Source organism: Canis lupus, chromosome 37 (assembly GCF_048164855.1).
Source record: "Canis lupus baileyi chromosome 37, mCanLup2.hap1, whole genome shotgun sequence".
Classification (NCBI taxonomy): Eukaryota; Metazoa; Chordata; class Mammalia; order Carnivora; family Canidae; genus Canis; species Canis lupus.
Genome location: NC_132874.1, coordinates 7778646 through 7798143, shown reverse-complemented (window position 1 = coordinate 7798143; position 19498 = coordinate 7778646). Strand labels below are relative to the sequence as shown.

Below are 19498 nucleotides of genomic sequence, written 5' to 3'. Positions count from 1 at the left end.
GGCTACAAGTAAGTCAGCAGCTTCATCAGCCCCTAACAGGAGAGTCAGCCTGTCCTTTGAAGGCAGACATTAACTTCTCCTTTGCAGTTATGAAAATCCTGGATGGCATCTTCTTCCAATAGAAGGGTGTTTCAACTAAATTGAAAATCTGTTGTTTAGGGAAGCCACCTTCATGAGCTCTCTCAGCTAGGTCTTCTGGAAAACTTGCTCCAGCTTCTACATCAGCACTTGCTGCTTTACTCTGCCCTTTTCTGTTATGGAGACAGCTGCTTTCCTTAAACCTCAAGAACCAATGTCTATTAGCTTCAGACTTTCCCTCTGTAGCTTCCTCACCTCTCTCAGCCTTTACAGAATTGAAGAGAGCTAGGACCTTGCTCTGGATTAGGCTTTGGCTTAAGTGGAAGCTATGGTTGATTTGATTTCTCCAGACCACTAAAACTGTCTCCAGACCACTAAAACTGTCTCCATAACAGCAGTAAGACTTTTGCTTTCTTATCTTGTTCACTAGAATAGCACTTTTCATTTCCTTCAAGAACTTGTCGTTTGCATTCAAGTTGGCTGTTTGGTGCAAGAGGCCTAGCTTTCAGCCTATCTCAGTTTTCAGCATGCCTTCCTCGCTGAGCTTAATCATTCCTAGCTTTTAATTTACAGTGATAGATGTGTGATTATTACTCTTACTTGAATGCTTGGAGGCCCTTGTAGGGTGATTAATGGGCCTAGTCTCAGTATTTTTGTGTCTTGGGAAATAAGGAGGCCTGAGAAGAGGGAGAGAGAGATGGAGAACAGCTGGTTGGAACAGTCAGAACACACACACTTCTCAGCTAAGTTCCTTGTCTTATCTGGGTGAGCTTCATGGCATCCTAAAATAATTAAAAAGTCTGAAATACTGTGAGAATTACTGAAATCTGACAGACATAAGTAAAAAATGGTGTCGGAAAAATGGTGCCGGTAGACTTGCTTGACATATGGTTGCCATGAACCTTTGATTTGTAACAAATGCAGTACCTGCAAAGCACAACAAAGTGAAGTGCACAAAAAGAAGCACGCCTGCACTGAATAAAACCCTGCAATAAGAAAAATGTGCTAAGGGCCCAGCACTGTCTGACATATAACATTTATAAGCCCAGAATGCAAAGGCTTCACTTTGACTCCATTCTGTAATGAATTCTTAGCAGACACTAAAGGGACCTATGGTCCATGTTTCTCAGGACTGAAGAGTAGAGTCAGCAGAGTCATTAGCATGACAGGACAGTTGATCACCCTAGTGATAACCTCTCTTAGTGATAATCTCTACCAAAATTCTTCTCTCAGAAATGAAGATGTTTAGCAGCATCTGGGTGGCTCAATCATTTTAAGCGTTTGCCTTCAGTTCAGGTCATGATCCCAGGGACCTGGGATCAAGCCCCATGTGGGGCTCTCTGCTCAGTGGGGAGTCTGTTTCTCCCTCTCCCTCTGCTTGCCACTCCCCCTGCTTGTGCTCACACACTGTCAAATAAATAAAATCTTTTTAAAAAATGAAGATATTTAAGTACAGTGAAGCCTGATTATAAATCATATTGCAAGTTCAAAGATTTCACTATAACATGGATTACTCAATATTCTTTGTGCTCCTGGTGATATGTACCATTCTTACTAGCGTGCATTTTTCTTGGTCTTGAGCCTCGAAATGTTCCTGTTGGAAAAAGACCCAGACAGATTTTAAGCACCTATATCTCCTCTCCCATAACATCCCTCATGGACCAGACAGGTAGGATTGCCCCCAAGGTTACCTTGTTAAATTGGGGTGAGCCTCAAACACTGGCCAAAATGTGCTACTTTTTAACTTCCATTACCTTACATAAGGCCTAGAGTTCAGATTCTGGTATTCTTCTCTAGCATCATAAAACTCTTCAAGGGACAAGCACATCACTTCACATTTTTTTGTCCTAAGAGAAGCAGCAGCAGGATACCTCATGGAAATACCAACTGCCAACAGCTCTCTTGGGACTACCGTGGATTTTAATCTCTGCTTTTTCACTTACTTTGGGACTGTGGGGACAGTTAGCAAACATCCCACTGATTTTCTGTTTCCTCATCTGTAAAAGGGGGTTTAAGCCTACCTGTAAAGTTGGGAATGAAGATAGGAAATCAAACCAAAAACCAAAACCATTCAAGTGCCTGACAGGAGAAGGATAAATTGAAAATGTTATAAATGCTCAAATTTTAAACAAAGTTTGTTAAAACCTAGAGAAACACACAAATATACACATGTGCTTCATAATTCCAAGTCTCTACTCACAGAAACAAAAAAACTAATTCGTCTGTTCAGAAATATTTCCTTTATAGAGAAACATTCATTTAGTATTCATTCAATATGAAACCAAGTTTTGACCATCTGATTTGAACAAATTCTCTCCTCCCAAGGCATTTATTTGAGGGCACACCATTGTAACATATAATTTATTATCAGCATCATCATTATTATCTTGCATATTTAATACCATGTTTCTTTCTCCCACATAGAATATTAACCAATAGAAGTCCCTGAAAGGAACCACAGCACATTCATAACAAAGATAGAAGATGGTTTTCAATTTCTGCTTTCCAATATGATGATTCAACTAAAACAGTCAGATTTAATCAGCTGCAAAATCAGAAAAGTGAAAATCTGCCCACATGCGCATCATAGCCATGATCATTAACACTTCTATGGAATGAGGGGAGCAAAGAGAAAAATGCCTATTGCTTCTTATCAGGCTTCTATATAACTTTAAATTACTTTCTTTTTTTTAATGGCTTATTTAAAAGACATTCTGCTGCCTTTGATGATGCAAACATTTGGGTGTTTTCTCAGGGTCATCCCTGGGCAAGCAGATGGAGCATGTGGAATGGAAAATAGTAGGCTTTCCTAGACTCCTGGTGTCTGTGTACAGGAGACTTTCTGATTTCCAATCTTGGCTCAGTTCAAAGAAAAAAGGGAAGAGTTCTATCCCTGGAAAAAAAAAATCCAGCCTACTTTAGGGCATGCCTGACCTTCAATCCATTCAAGTGTTCACAGCAAGTCCTCCTGGCTCCTCTTTGCAGGATCCCTCTCCTCCATGGTCTTCCACATAGTTACTGTGGTCAAAGTTCTGAGGCTTCCCAAGGAAAAACTGTATCTGGGTATGTTCTGGAAGACAAACCCCGTCAGCAACAACCTTCTGCCTTTTGGAGCAGATGCACAGGTTCCAGAGGCTGGAAATCATGCTAGAAAAGCAAGGACCCAGCAGCCCAGAATGGACTGTCTTTGCAGCACTGGCTCATTCTCCACACACCTCCATGCCATTCAAATATCCTAGGAAATATTAAATCAACTGGACGTGGCTGACTTCATCCTATAAAAGGCCTTATAAAATACTCCCTGCACTTAAAAAAAAATGCATGTAAACATCACTTCTAAGTCCCTGGCAAACCTTTGAGCCTTTGATCTCATCTTTCTGACATTTTGCAGTTTTACTTGCTCAGCTTCCTTGGAGGTATCAGTCTTTTTTTTTCTTATTAACGGAGTTCAGAGTCTGAGGCTGCCTCTGAATATGAGCATGTGGTTTGATTGGCAGAAATAGTATTATCAGGAGACTTATGATATGTAAATAAAAGTACATGGACCTGGAATAAAACATACACAAAAATTATATTTCACACAAGGATACCAATAGGAAATGTTTCATGGATGTGATTACATCATCTACAGTCCAGCAACTAAAGGCACTGCTTTTGGCAGAAGCAGATGTGTTTTTACTCAGGCTTGCCTCAGTCCACCCCACAGACACCCCCAGGAGGTGAGCAGGCCAGAGATAGACTAAAACCACAGGACTGGGTAGAGTAAACCCATCAGCCCATCTGCAGATAGACACACAGTACTGCCATAAGCAGACTGAGAACATTAATCCCATGAGAGCCAGAAACTCCTACTATTCAAAATGTAAGGACACATAGGAAAATCCAAACCTTATACTCTGTTCCCTAGATACATATGCAACTTTAGCCAATGTACTCAAGTATAAGGGGTTCTTCTTGTGTGTGTTAGGAGCCAGAAGAATTCAGATTTTCAAAACCTACTCCACAACTCTGAAAACAGCTTTCATCCAAATTAATAAGAAACAAGTATTGCTTTTGAGTCTGTGGACTTTTATTGCGTAAATGTGGTATTCAACATGCTGAGCACAATGTAGACAATAAATACTAGGCATATCTGGAAATGCAAGTAATTAGAAACAGCTCACATTTGTACAATTGTTCTGTATCCTTTTGGAAAGGCTGGACTTAAACTTTCTCCAATGCTCTTTGAAGATCAAAGGAAAATAATGTTAAGAGGAGGAAAAAAAACCACAATGGATTCATGTATCATTCTCAGCTTCTGTGATCACGTCAGACACATTAGAATCAGATAATTTTCATATCCCCTAAACGTCCCTGAACATGTCTACAGAATAGTCAAGACTTCTAACAGCAACAAACACATTTTCATTCATTCTTTCAGTAAGTATTTACTGCTTAGGTTGTACAAAGCATTAAACTGGGATTTACAAAAAGGCAAAGCCTCCATCTCTTTTTTCAGGGGAATGGGAAACAAGACAAGTATACAGGAGTAAGGGTACGTGTCCTCCACCCCTTGGCTGTAGGGCATGTTCCAAAACCTGCAAGTGGATGTCTGAAACTGCAGATAATACCGAGCCCAATATATGCTGTTTTTTCCTCTATATACCTATCTATGATATAGTTTATAAACTAGGCACAGTAAGAGATTAACAATAAATAATACAACAATTATAACCATATTAACCACTGTAATAAGTTATGAGAATGTGGTCTCTTCTCTCTCAAAATACAGTCCAACAGTACTATCCCCACCCTTCTTATGATGATGGGAGATGATTACACTAGAAGCATTAGACTACTACTGGCCTTCTGACCATATACATCAGAAGGAGGATCATCTGTTTCTGGAGAGCAACTGAGTGTGTGTAACTGAAACCATGGAAGGTAAAACTGGGGATAGGGAACCCCTATAATTTACCCAGCCCCAGGCAAGTGAGCAACTCATTTATTGTCAAAACCAGAACACTTGAGCATGAAAGAGTTCTACGGACAGAAACACCAGCTCAGGCAGCTCAGGCAGCCCGGGTGGCTCAGTGGTTTAGCACCACCTTCAGCCCAGGTGTGATCCTGGAGACCGGGGATTGAGTCCCACGTCAGGCTTCCTGCATGGAGCCTGCTTCTGCCTCTGCCTCTCTGTTTCTCGAATAAATAAATCTTTAAAAAAAAAAATACCAGCTCAAGGTGTAAACTAGGGTTCTCAACAGGCACCCCAGCCAAAGATTTTAAAAGCTGTACACCTAAAATATACTTTGTCTTGCATTTGCCATAACCTTTGAAAGATGGCCATATTTACACTGGAACAATTATGTGGATTAAAACCAAATATTTTGGGAGTCAAGGGAAAAATATTTCAATCCCCTGGCAAAGTTTAGAAAGCTATTCTGACATGCCACATTTTCTAAAATTTTAACAACTATTTCATTTTTCTATTATGGAAAAACTCAACATTTATTGAGCACACTGGGTACCCTGGATACATAGATGAATGAGGCATAGTTCCTACTCTCAAGGACTTTGTTCAAATTCTAACATCCTTGGGATCCCTGGGTGGCTTAGTGGTTTAGCACCTGCCTTTGGCCCAGGGCATGATTCTGGAGTCCCGAGATTGAGTCCCGCATCAGGCTCCCTGTGTGGAGCCTGCTTCTCCCTCTGCCTGTGTCTCTGCCTGCCTTTCTCTCTCTCTCTCTCTCTCTCTCTCTCTCTCGATCTGTGTCTCTCATGTATAAATAAATAAAATCTTAAAAACAAAAAAGGGTCATCTATTTAAAGACAAATTGGGATCCCTGGGTGGCGCAGCGGTTTAGCGCCTGCCTTTGGCCCAGGGCGCGATCCTGGAGACCCGGGATCGAATCCCACGTCGGGCTCCTGGTGCATGGAGCCTGCTTCTCCCTCTGCCTGTGTCTCTGCCTCTCTCTCTCTCTCTGTGACTATCATAAATAAATAAAAATTAAAAAAAAAAAGACAAATTAACATATATGGATTTGCTTTTCAAAATGAGTTCACAGAAAGGTTCTGCTATGGACTACATTTGTACCCCAACCCCCAATTCATGTGTTGAAGCCCTAACTTCCCACATGATGGAATTTGAAGAAGTGGAGCTTTGGTAGGTAATCTGGTTGGGGTGGGGTCCCCATGATGAGATTAGTGCCTTTATAAGAAGATAAAGAGAAAACAGAGTGGGAGCTGTCCCTCTGTCTCTGTCTCTCCTATATTCTCCTATATATGTCTCTATCTCTCTGCCAGGTGAAGAAGCTGCAAGAAGGCAGTCTTCCGTAAACCAAGAAGAGAACTTTCACCAAAAACCAAATCTGCTGGCATCTTGATCATGGACTTCCCAGCCTCAACTGTGAGAAATGTCTGTTGTTGAACTCACTCAGTCTGTACTCAGTCCTAGCATCCTGAGCTAAGACAAATTCTTTCATTTTTCACTTGGGACTCATTTACAACTTAAAGAAGATTAGACAGGAATTTATTTTTTAAAAGATTTTATTTATTTATTCATGAGAGACAGAGAGAGAGAGAGAGAGAGAGAGAGAGAGAGGCAGAGTCCCTGTGTGGAGCCTGACATGGGACTCGATCCCGGGACTCAAGGATCATGCCCTAGGCCGAAGGCAGGCGCTAAACCACTGAGCCACCCAGGGATCCCCCTAGACAGGAATTTAAAGTTAGGAAGTCTCACTGTAGATGGAAAACTGACTACACTTAAAAATAAACCATGTCTGAAATTTAAACGTTAAGCAGTGAAGGATGTGCTGAGAAGTGGATTTGCACACACCTGCCATTCATTTCCAGTTACAGAAAGTAGCCCCAAGTGAGGAACAGATCTAGAATATAACCAGACCCATCTCCATTAAAAGAGGATTCAATTCTCATTTCTTTCATCAGATTCAGTGAATCTCTTAAGAGATACTAAAAACACCTTTTGAGATGCAATGTAGGATTCACCTTTGGCAACATGTGACTCTTAAAATTCAAATTGATTAAAAATTGATAAAATTAAATTGACGAAAAATTCAATTGAATAAATTGATAAAATTAAAAATTCAGTTCCTTAGTCACACTAGCCACATTTCAAATGCTCCATGGCCACATGTGCTGATGGCTAACACAACTGGATGGCATTCCTGTCATGGCAAACACTTCTACTGGACAGAGCTGATCTGGATAGGGAATGATTGTGTTTGAAATGAAATGAAAATCTACTTGGGTAATCTGGGTTGGTAAATCTAATAGTTACCAGAGTGTAGGGATCAGCATACTTTAGTCAGTTAAATGCATGTTATCTTAAACAAATCACTATTTAGCATGATCCTCCACCAGTAACATTCTTCCTAAGTAGCTTCTCCTAAAGAAATGTTTAGTGACTGCATTACTGTTCTTGCTGTAAAGGAATTCTGGGTCCGAAAGTCAGGTCTAGCTGTGTGAGTTTTGTTCAATTAGCCTCTCTGAGCTTCCACTTCATCATATGATAAATGGGGATACTGATACCTACTTCTTTCTCTCCTCAGCCCACTGCTATCTACCACAGGTTCTACGTTCTGCAACACTCGTTACTTGGGGCTTCAGTGCACAGACCTCCTCGTAGCCCAGGGGGCCTTTTCTATGCTGTTTCCTGTGTCTGGAGCACAGTTCAGAATGCCCCACCTTGCCCACCACCCTCCATCCTCACACACACTATGCCTGTTTCACTCCCCCACTACAGCTTCCACATCCTAGCCCAGAGGCCACTCTCATCCAAAAGCTGCCCTGAATGTCCAGTATGAGTCAGATTCCTGCTACCTGCTCTCATAAGTCTTTGTACCATTCACTCAGAGTACGATCTCAGTGCACATATTTATAAATTTGCCCATTAACACCTGTCTCCTCCAACAAGCTATCCCTTCCAGAGTACCAGGACTGATTTCCATATTTTTTTCCATATTTTTCTTACCATCTTATCCCCAGCTTCTAGGACAGTACCCAGCAAATGGAAGGTATTAAGTGGTTTTGAGTTGAATGCAGGCATTTCTGATATAATGTGATACATACATTCTTGGTGGTGGGGGAATCTGGCATTTGGCAGTATCATGCATTTAAAATACTGGGGCATACGGAGGTATTGGGGGGGGTTCATGTCAGAAGCAGACAACTCATAACCTGTGAGACTGTAACAAAAACAATTAGCACCTAAGCCAGGCACAGTAGCTTACTGTGAGTAATATAAAAGACCAGAAGGGGCAAATATTGGCCCAGAGAGAAGGGGAAAGAAGGCACTGTGTGCAGGTGGGCCTGCCCTGAGGCTGGACAAGGTGGAGGGAAACCAGCTAAGGAGGGAAACCAGCAATCCAGGAATCCAGGGCGGAGCAGGTGGGGGAAGAGGGAGGGGGCGCCTTTCAGAAGAGGGAGCTCGGGGAAGGGGCACTCAATTTCAGTACTCTTACTCTAGAACTTAACAGGTCTGTGCTCCTAGGACTGTAGGACCTGCACTGAGGATTCTTCTGCTGAAGATTCTAATTCTTTCCCACTATTCTGGCAACCCACATCTAGAAACATTGGTATATAAACCAGCTCAACTTCCATGCTACACTGACAGAACACCTATGACCTAACAGGTAGTACAGAAACTGACTTCACAGGTATCACACACTTCCCTCCACTTCTTTTCCTATGACCCTATGACCCACAGGGTGGTCGGCGGGGGGAGGGGGGGTGCAGAAAGGGGGAGGGGATCTCTCTACTTATAGACCTTGCTATCTGTGTATTGAGTAGTAAAAGCTACTTTGATCATTTGACCAGTGCAACAACTACCCAGAAATCCCCACTTAAAATGGGACGTTTGCATTTATTTTGAAGTCTGAGCTATGCTCCAAAATCAATCTACCAAAACCTGTGCAAGCACTGAACAATACCAAGTCAGCCTTTATTAAGTACAGATTATATGCCAGGCATAAGGCTAAGCCCTTTGCACATTTATTTCATTCCAATCCAAAAAACAGTCTTTTGTGATAGAGTATATTCTTAAACCTCACTTACAGGTGAGAAAAGCCAGTTAAGAGAGGTTAATTATTTGCCCCAGGTCACAAACCAGTTGACAACAGTAGAAAAATACTAAATCAATCTGGGTGAAATAATAAAAGTTAAGCAAGAATCGGTTTAGAGTTCATCAGGACCACTGGGGGTTGAATACAAAAGCCGGACACTCCTTCCTTAAAGGTCTCTTGTTTCTGGTGTGAGCCATCTTTTTCCTCCATCCCGCAGCTCAAACCATCAATCCCCCATGTGCACCACCAGTGCTACCATCCCACTAGCACCCCAGGCTCCCCCTGCAGACCCCTCAGGTCATCCCACCCAGCTCCTGCCCATTTCTGTCCTGCTGTCAGAATGCTCCCCAAGACTCCAACATAACCCCACATTCATCCTCTGAGTTGATATCCCAGACAGATTGCTGCAAACTTCACGGTCACAGCATCCCTTAATTACATTAGGGATGTCTGAAAGGCTTCCTGTCAATTTTGCTCAGATGTATGGTTATATGTTTGTTGGGATCCCTAGGATAACCATTTCCTCCCAGAGCTTTCTATGGGCTGTATTTAGAAATTCTTAATACTGAGTGACTCACAGTTTACATATCGAAGCTGTATTTAGAAATTCTTAATACTGAGTGACTCAGTTTACCAACTCCTGAGTCAAACACAGAGAAAACAGACCAGTTTACAAAACAGCAATTGAGAACAATGGAAACTTACTTGTATAAGCTGATGGTTGGCTCAACTGCCAACAGGACAAAGGGTGCAACTGTGTAAGAGACAGCCAGCTGAGTGACTGCCCAGGTGACCACATCATACACAACCTTGAGGGCTCTGGAGGAAAGGAAGCAATGTCTGTAGTTGTTCCTCACCTGCGAGCAAAGGAAGGCAAAGCCAGGGGCAGGAGAAAGTATGAAAAATAAAAACAACTTTTATTCTGTGCATGCAGGCAGTATACTTCAGGAATATCAATGATTAAAAGTACCATTGTGGTTTTTATTATTATAAAGATATATATTTATGTTCACTGTAGACAAATGTTCAAAGAACAAAGAACTAAGCAAAGAAAGAATTTATTTTTTGACATCTCCCAGACAAAGGGAGAGGTTTATAAACTTGGTACATATCCTTCCTAGCCTTTCTCTATTCATACATAACCATATTCGTATTTTCACTGATGGCATGGATTTATTTTCTAGACTGTTTTTGTCATTTAGTAATGCATCAAAAATCTTATTCCAGTGATTTTTTGCCAGTAAATATTAACCTGATATAATTTTAAGTTAATTATGAAAAAGTTAGCTTTTCCATAATTAATTTATAGGTCTTTTGTCATACTGGGACTAGATTTGCCTCCAGAAAGACACCCAATTCCCAGCTCCAAGAAACAAAGGCACAGCTGAAACAGTGGCTTGCTTAGAGGTAGGTGAGCCCCAAAGCAGGTTAGGCTTCCCAAGGCTGCCTTGGTATGCTAAAAACACCTTCTGGGCCTTGAGTTCAAGGGTGAGCCAGAGCTCCATCCAATGGAGGAACTTGAGTGGTATCAGAAAACCCATAAGGTATTTCATTACCGAGTTCATTCTCCTGGGAACACTGTTCTACTAAAGAAAGGCTTTATATAAATCAGTGGTTTTATACCAGCTGAGATCACAGAGCTAAAGACATTTTAAGGAATAATACTCTGGATATTTTAAGAAACAAAATTCTGGTCTTTGTCTTAGTTTGTCCTGGCCATTTGTTCTTTACTTTTCTTTTCTAATCTAAGTAGGAATATGAATGGGAGAAAAGAAAATGTGTTATTTTCCATATATAATATATACTTTACTTTAAAAGTATACTAAGCAGTATGAGTAGTGATCAATTATCATTCTTGTTCACACATATATTCCAACAAACATTCACCTAACTAAAACAGAGATTCTGTGGGGAAGGGACTCCTATTCACTGTGGTATCCCAATGACTAGAACACAAACTGGCACATAAGGAGGGCTCCTGAAATATTCATGGAATACATGAATTAAAGAATGAGTGGAAAAAAAAATGAGTGAATAGCTCTGTTGGGGCTCCTAAGTTTACATCCAAAATACTGTTTGGCAAATACCAGAAAAAATTCCTGGCACCTGAATAACAAAGGCCCCAATCGTTATCAAAGACTGCAATTAAATCAAATACCAAACTCCATCTGACAATCAGAGCATGCTAAATTGCAATTATTTACATACATGTTCATCTCACTCATTAAGGACAGGCATATTTTTTCTTTCTTTATCATCCTGCTCTACAACCAGGAACACTTGAAGACAAACTGAAGTCTACCCCAAAAACCTAGAGAACCAAATTTCTTTAAAAAAATTTTTTTTTCTATTTATTCATTCATGAGTCATACAGAGAGAGAGGCAGAGACACAGACAGAAGGAGAAGCAGGCTCCTCACAGGGAGCCTGATGCCAAGACTCAGTCCCCAGACCCAGGATCATGCCCTGAGCTGAAGGCAGTCACTTAACCACTGAGCCACCCAGGTGTCCCGAGAACCAAATTTCTAAAATTCACAGAGAATTTTACACAGACTAATTTACCAGATCAGGCATGAGAACATGAAAAGTTAGAGCAGTCTCTAACCCCACAGTTTCTGTGACTGCAATTTTACTGGCTGCACAGACTTTGTGAATTATTTCTAAACTTAGGATAATGAAATGAGAAATTGAATATAAGCAGAATGAAGCCTATGAGCCTCAATTAGTCAATTACTCATCTGTATTGGTAGACTCTCTGTGTAATGATTAAACATGTTTTCAGCCGCAGAGATGGGGTGCCTGGGGCTCAGTCAGTTGAGCATTTGACTCTTGGTTTGGGCTCAGGTCTTGATCTCAGGGTCAAGGGATCAAGCCCCCACATATTTGGCCTCTGTGCTCAGCAGGGAGTCTGCTTTCCCTCTGCCCCTTCCCCCATTCATGTATGTACTCTCTCTCTAAAATAAATCTTTAAAAAGTTTTACTCTTCTAAAGTATTCAATGTTCATTACTCCTAAAATTTCTTTTGTTTTGCCAAAACATCTGTAAATAACATGAAAATAGTTCATCATTTTATGGCTCAAAATTGCTATATATTGAAGTATTTCTCTAATAGGAAGACTTCTGTTGGATTTTTCACTCCCAACTCCACCACCTCCTAATAGGATCAGAACACAACAAACATAGAGGCATCAGATTATAAAGGAAAAGATCCTACAACCAAAAGAAGCTTACTGTTCTGGCTGCTACTGTGACAAGGATTCCAGTTAAGAAAGTAAAATAGTATCCAGGGTAGACACCATGCCACAAGGCAGACAGGAAGAAGGTTAGCACCGTGGGGTACCATGGAACCCGTTCATAGCATACTCTGTGAAGAGAGGAAGATGCAATGAGTCACAGGTGAAACATAGCAGAAACGTTTACCTACACTTGTGTCTTCAGACCATGCAAAAATCATCTCATCAATTCCCTATCAGGGACTTTGAATGCAACCCTAGCTGCCTAAACTCCATGTCCTGAATGCTACCAGACAGGCAATTCACAGTCATCTGGGGAGAAGGATATGAAGTTTTAACCTGCATGGAATGAAATGATCTAGACCCCATCATACTACATCTAAAAAAGTCCAAGTGGTCACTCTATGCAGTAATAGTTCCTGCCTTGGAGAAGCTTACTCCACCAATACCCTAATTTACCAGAAAATTTATGGATAGGTGCCACTGGCACTACAAATTTTAATATTAAGATAGCATCTTTAGAAGCAGATATCCTCATTTAGTCAAAAGTAATTCTTTCCAACATGGCCCCTATGCCACCTGACTAGCCAACGCTGCAAACCCTTTCATCTATTGTGGCAATGACTCCAGTGCAAAATCAGTGTGTCAACTATATGAATTTTCAGCTTTTACGGTGTCCGTTGGATTTCATTCCATGAATTTGCTTGAAAAACTGATATTGTAAGGATGTAGCAATTGTCCTCAAATACCTTGGAGATCTTTGACTCTTGTTGTTTTACTAAATTCAATCTACAAATCACCAGTGGCACTATAAGGAAGCCACTATGTGGTGTACTAAACAAGAGGACCCAAATAAAAAGATAGGAATTCAAATAGTTAACGCTAATCTAGCTCTGCATAGGTTGTCAAAAGTAATGGATCTGAACCCAAACTAAGGATTATGGCTCCCATTTCATACAAAGAAAGAGAATGCATTCGGGGAGAGAAAGACAGGACTGGGATGCCACTTGGCAATGTTTCTTTGAAATGGGGTAGTTTGCCCGGGTATTTGTTTCTTAGTGTCTGTGTCTATCTTTTTGTACAAATAAGAGATTTCATTTTCTAAAATGATATTTTAAAATATTTTTTCATTTCTTAAGTGCTCATATATGTTCAGTCATCTTAGAACATAAACTCCTAATGGAGATAGTAGGATTTTTGATCCATTGGGACTACCCAATATAGAGAAATAGAGTTTTATGCTAAAATTATTGATCAGATTAATAGCAAAAATAAGTGCAAGTTTTCTAAAACTGCATGTTCAGATCAACTTTCAGACAACAGTGCATGAGCTTACTTTGGAGGTGTTACAATACATTGTCTCTTACCCCAATGTTGTGGCCGATGAAAAATGCTATGGGTCAAAAACAGAATCTACAGCCTGATAGAATCATACTCTCCCTGCATTCATATGATAGGAATATTCACTAGCTAGAATTTGTTGCTTCAAAGATAGCATATTATTAGTTCCATATTAAGTAATGTTTCCGGTTTTGCAATGTGTAGGGAAACAAAAGGATAGAGAAATACGAACAAAAAACACAAAGTTTAAAAGCATAAAGGTCTAGGGTACCATAAAGCTCTTAATGCTAGGGATAAATGGAGATCGTCAGTGATTCGATGCTGATACTGACCTTCCTTGACATTGAGCAATGTATTCTCTAGGTAAGAGGTGGCACAACACAGAGGTTTAAGAACCTGGCTCTTGAGACAGTCTATTGGGATTCATGATAAGCATTAGCTGTGTGACTTTGGACAAGTGACATAACCTCTCTGTGCTCACTTTCCTCATCTGTAAAATAGGGATAACTACCAACATCTCATGGGATTGATATGAAAGCTAAATGAGTGGCTGCTGCACAGGAATGGCACTATTCAGTGATACACTAAAATATGGTACATAGTGACCTTCTCACATCACTGTATTTCTACTTTTCCATTTACAGGGCATAGATGTTAATACAAAACAACAGTGTCAGATGACACATTACTACTGGCAGACTTGCGGCTCATCTGGTGACTCCCATCTAAACATATCCAAGTGCCATGAGTAATGAGGTCATTCTTATTTTTCTTACCGCTTTAGCCAAGTAGCTGTCTGAATATTCCAGTTTTCTAAGTACATTTTGAAACTTGTGGCAGTCTAGAAAGAAGAAAATAACACCTATCATTAGCTTTAAAAATACCCCAAGTAATGGAAAGTCGTCCCCAGAATTTCCCTGGCGGCAGATGAGATGTGCTATTTCAATAGGGACTACTCCATCAAGAGTAGATCAGCTGTTCCAACCTACACAGTAAAATTTTCTGGTATTTATAAGATTTACTTTGCACTAAGACTTGGCTCACAAAGTCTTCATTTCCCTCAAGATTTATTTTCAAATGATAGGAAAATTGAGGGAATGTCTTGTAGGTTTTTCTTCTACTCTGGTTAAAAAAAAAAACTTAAGTCATCTGAATTTTAAAACTAAACACTCTAAAAAGGGGTTTGCCACAGGAAAAGTTTAATCATGTCAATTTAGGGCCTTTCTGGATTCAGCCTAAATTTGTCATCGTTCACTATGTGGCCATCTATAAACTAGGTCAGTCTTGTGGAGTTATGCTACAAATAGCTGCTCAGGTTCAAATGCTTCCAGTTGTATTTAGAATAGTGAGAGATTTCATGCATGAAGGGGTCTCAATACAAAAAAGAAAACAGACATCACCCAACTGGCAATGACACCGGTACTATGGAAGAGAGATTCTAAATTAAGCCATCAATTGGGTTTTCTCATTAAAAAAAAAAAAAAAAAGTCTTATCAAAGGCTGGTAGTAGAAAGCATGAAGCAAACATTCAAGAGCCAGAATTCCTAACAAAGGTGAAAGTACCACTTTTTTTCTATTTTAACCATAAGAAAATCTCAGGCCATACACTAGTACATTTGGAGGGAAGGAGAGAGATAATAGAGAGATGGATAGAGGGATGGATAGAGGGATGGATGGAGCTATAAATAGAAGATAGATATTGTATTATGACTTTTTATTTCAAAACCCTAAGGGGTTTTATTTATGTTCTCTATGGCTAATAAAATGCTATATGCACAGCTTCAATGTACCTTAACTAAGTCAGATGTCCTTGGTTTTCTTTAGTTCTTTGCTATCAACTCTACTGAATATCCAAACTCCCTCTTTCTGGTTTTCTTTGATAATAAAGATATAACTTAATAACTTAGCCCTTCACGCTGGCCACATACTCAGTGAAAGGACTAGGTCTTGGTGTACTGGTGGGCAGCCAAACGGAAGGGGAGCCACTCTAAAGGACATGTGCCCACAGTGCTCTGAAGCAGCTAACAGTGGTCCATGACTTTTGAGGAAGAAAATTTGAGTGGGAAAAGGGAGCAAAGTTATAACACATTTTAACTCTTTTGGATTATCATCTGTATAGACATGAGAACCTTGTAGATGATCCACACTGCTTTCTAAAATTGAGAAAAGTGGCTCTGGAGGCTATAGTTTATCCATTTAAGATGAAGAGAAGTCTCAGGGATCAAGAAGGTGGAGAACATCTGCCATGTCTCCTTTTGGCCTACTGTCCACCTAACGGGAAGCAGGTGGTCAGTCTCCACATCCCTTGTTTCTTGCTCTACATGCATATTTCCTTCACTTGCTCTCCATTGGCACCCTGCCTGCCCTGTGGTGGGTGGGAAACCACAGCCAACAGCAAATATGAGTCACCTGGCTAGAGAACCAACCCTTCTGTATATTGAGAACCATGACTTTACTCCCAGCAACAAGGAGGAAAGGGTCGAAGACTGGGCCTTCCTATGAGTTCCGAGTGCTAATGATATAAGGAAACCAAGAATGATGTGGCCCCAAAGAGACCACCTCTGAAGATGAGGACATCTTGAGAGCTGTGGTCCAAGAACAAAGCGAGTGGAAGACAAACAGCCACACTGATTCTAGTGGTCTAAAAGCTCTATGTCGTGACAGTTCTTCTTAAAATAAGATGGATTAGAAATGTTTCAAAAGGATGACAGAGGGCTTGCAATATTAAAATCTCAATACAGGAGCCTCCCCGTCTGTATTCCTGATTGAAGAAAGGAGAATGTGAAACAAGAGAAAATGGCATCTGGACTTTCTAGTTGAGAGAACAGGAATATAAAGAACAAAAACGATTTTCCTGGCTCTTTTTCAGATTTCTACATGTCATTTCTTGAACCATTACAACTGTCAAGAAAGTAGGTATCTTTAAAAAAAAAAAAAAAAAAAAACAGGAAAAATTCCAAGATGCAAAATGTCCAGGAGGCTGCTGGACCTGGCATTCCCTGATGGCTGTCCCTCAGACACTCTGAGGAAGAGCTTCCAGGGATACTGCACTCAAAGCACACTATTTGCTTTATTCACCATTATTCAATAATGGAGGCTTGATTCAAAAACATAGTAGACTCACCTCAATTTTCCAGATGTTTAGGTTAGAAAGCAGATCCCAACAGAAATTTCCATTCTTATCCACTCCACTGAACCCAAAGCCAGCTGCATTATTCACTGCATCAGCTATGGTTTTTAAAACAACATATTAGGATATGGAACAAAAGTCACATTGCTGTTTTAAAAGATATTAAATGTCTGTCTTGCTTTAAGATTGAGAGACAGGGAGTAGTTTCTCCTTGGAAAAGAAACCAAAACAACTAAAAGGATCCGGTACCATTATAAATCAGAGAAACCTTTTGAGCTCTTTGGTAGCCTTAATTTTTATTCATTTTTTATCTATTAACTAGCATTTAGTGAGCACCTGCTAAGGAAGAAGGCACTAGATGCTCCTAAAATGCAAAATGAAAATAAAAGAAAAATGAACTGGGACAAACAATAGGATTTAGTGACCAACTTCATGTAAGAAGAGAAAGGAAGAAGGTAAACATACATCTCAGCTCAGAAGCAGAGGCCAGAAGAAACAGGGGAACCAGGTGACTTGGACAGGTCCAGGAGCTGCCATTAAAGATGGCACAACATGAATGGACAGCATTAGGTCAGGAGGAGAACCAGCTCTGAAAGAGAAATTGGAGCTCATTCTGGACATATTAAGCATGACATGCCAGTAGGTATCAGCTGGGGCTGCCAAGATATAGTTAGAAAAGTTTAGAACACAAGACAAAAGACAGAGCTAGGGATGTGAATGTGGGGCCAGCCACCACGGAGACCACACGTGGACCCAATTACCAAAGCATCCTACCCATAAAGTCAGTTTGAGAAAGGTCAGGTTTCCATCTTTATTCCACTTCACTGAACTATAAGATGTCCTCCTACATTGAGTATAACATTTCTAATTCCTCAATTATGTGATTCTGTAACCAAATAGAGACCTGATGAAATCAACATACTTTTATTATGATGACCAAAAGGCTAATTCTCTCTCCACTTAGTTCAATTCTGTCAGAATATTTTCTTAAAAAAAAAAAAAAAAAACTTCAACACCCACAAAACAAATAATCCAATTAAAAAATGGGCAGAAGACATGACAGACATTGCTCCAAAGAAGACATACAGATGGCCAACAGACACATGAAAAGATGCTCAATATCACTCATCATCAGGAAAATGCAAATCAAATCACAATGAGGTATCACCTCACACTGTCAGAATGGCTAAAAAAAAAAAAAAAAATCCAAGAAACAAGAGGTGTTGGCAAGGATGTGGAGAAAGGGAAACGCTCCTACACTTTTGGTGGGAATATAAACTGGTACAACCATTCTGGAGAACGGTATGGAGGTTCCTCAAAAAATTACAAATAGAACTACCCTATGATCCAGTAATCGCACTATGGGTGTTTACCCCCAAAATACAAAAATACTAATTCAAAGGGCTATTTGCACCCGTATGTTTATAGCAGCACTATCTACAATAGCCAAACTATGGAAACAGCTGAAGTAGTCCATCAATAGATGAGTGGATAAAGAGGTGGCATGTATCTACAATGGAATATTACTCAGCCATAAAAAATGAAATCTTGCCATTTACAGTAAAATGAGTGGATCTAGAGAACTGTAATGCGAAGTGATATAAGTCAGAAAGACAAACACCATATGTCTCACTCGTATGTGGAATTTGAGAAACAAGACAAAAGAAAAAAAGGGACAAGCCAAGAAACAAACTCTGAACTACAGAGAACACGCTGATGGTTCCCACTGGAGGGGGTGGGGATAGGTGAAATAGATGATACGGATGAAGGAGGGCATGAGTACCAGGTGATGAGTACCAGGTGATGCACAGAAGTGTTGAATCAGTATATTATATACCTAAACTAATAACATTGTATATTAACTATACTGGAATCAAAATAAGAAGTAAACTAAACCACAACACGGTAAGGTCTTAGATCTAGGGAGATCTTAGAGAAATCTGTCTTGAGGCTTCATTCGTTTTTCTCCATAGACATTCAGGTCCAGCTCCAGAGTGACTTCTGAAGAGTTACTCTCAAGAAAAACAATCTATGTTTGTCTCCTTTCCTTTTGGCATAGTTGGGGTGATTTAACACTGCTTATCTTATGCTTGGCTTCACTGGGAAATGATCTGGTTTCTTTTAGAAGGATGAGAAGTTCTGAGTGCTGCTAGGTCATTCTCCCTAGCCGACGGGATGGAAACTCCATGGAAAAGGAAAAAAGCAACTTAGCAGGGGTGTGCCAGTTAGGAAACAAAGTTGTTTGTTTGTTTTTTAAGATTATTTATTTATTTATTTATTTTTAAAAGATTTTATTTATTCATGAGAGACACAGAGAGAGATAGATAGAGAGAGAGAGAGAGAGAGAGAGAGAGAGAGAGAGAGGCAGAGACACAGGCAGAGGGAGAAGCAGGCTTGACATAGGACTCGATCTCGGGTCTCCAGGATCATGCCCTGGGCTGAAGGCAGTGCTAAACCGCTGAGCCACCTGGGCTGCCCAAGATTATTTATTTAACAGAGAGAGAGTGAGGATGCACAAACGCATACCCAAGCAGAGGGGGCAGCAGGCAGAGGCAGAGGGAGAAGCAGGCTTGGCCCCAGGATCCCAGGATCATGACCTGAGTTGAAGGCAGATGGTTGAATGACTGAGCCACCCTGGTGCCCCAAGAAATGAAGTTT

General features: G+C 40.4%; 1 protein-coding gene across 3 annotated transcripts in view; it reads right to left on the bottom strand.

Moving 5' to 3' along the window:
* Positions 1-2299: 2299 nt before the first annotated feature.
* MBOAT1 (membrane bound glycerophospholipid O-acyltransferase 1) overlaps positions 2300-19498 on the bottom strand; it is a 114923-nt gene continuing 97724 nt past the window's right edge. For all 3 annotated transcript variants that reach the window (XM_072814192.1, XM_072814191.1, XM_072814193.1), the window contains exons 9-13: positions 16835-16938; positions 14487-14551; positions 12368-12500; positions 9843-9994; positions 2300-3624 (exon numbers count right to left, since the gene is read on the bottom strand). In XM_072814192.1, coding sequence (XP_072670293.1) covers positions 3498-3624; positions 9843-9994; positions 12368-12500; positions 14487-14551; positions 16835-16938 — 581 coding nt within the window. In that variant the 3' untranslated portion in view covers positions 2300-3497. The remainder of the gene's footprint in view (positions 3625-9842; positions 9995-12367; positions 12501-14486; positions 14552-16834; positions 16939-19498) is intronic.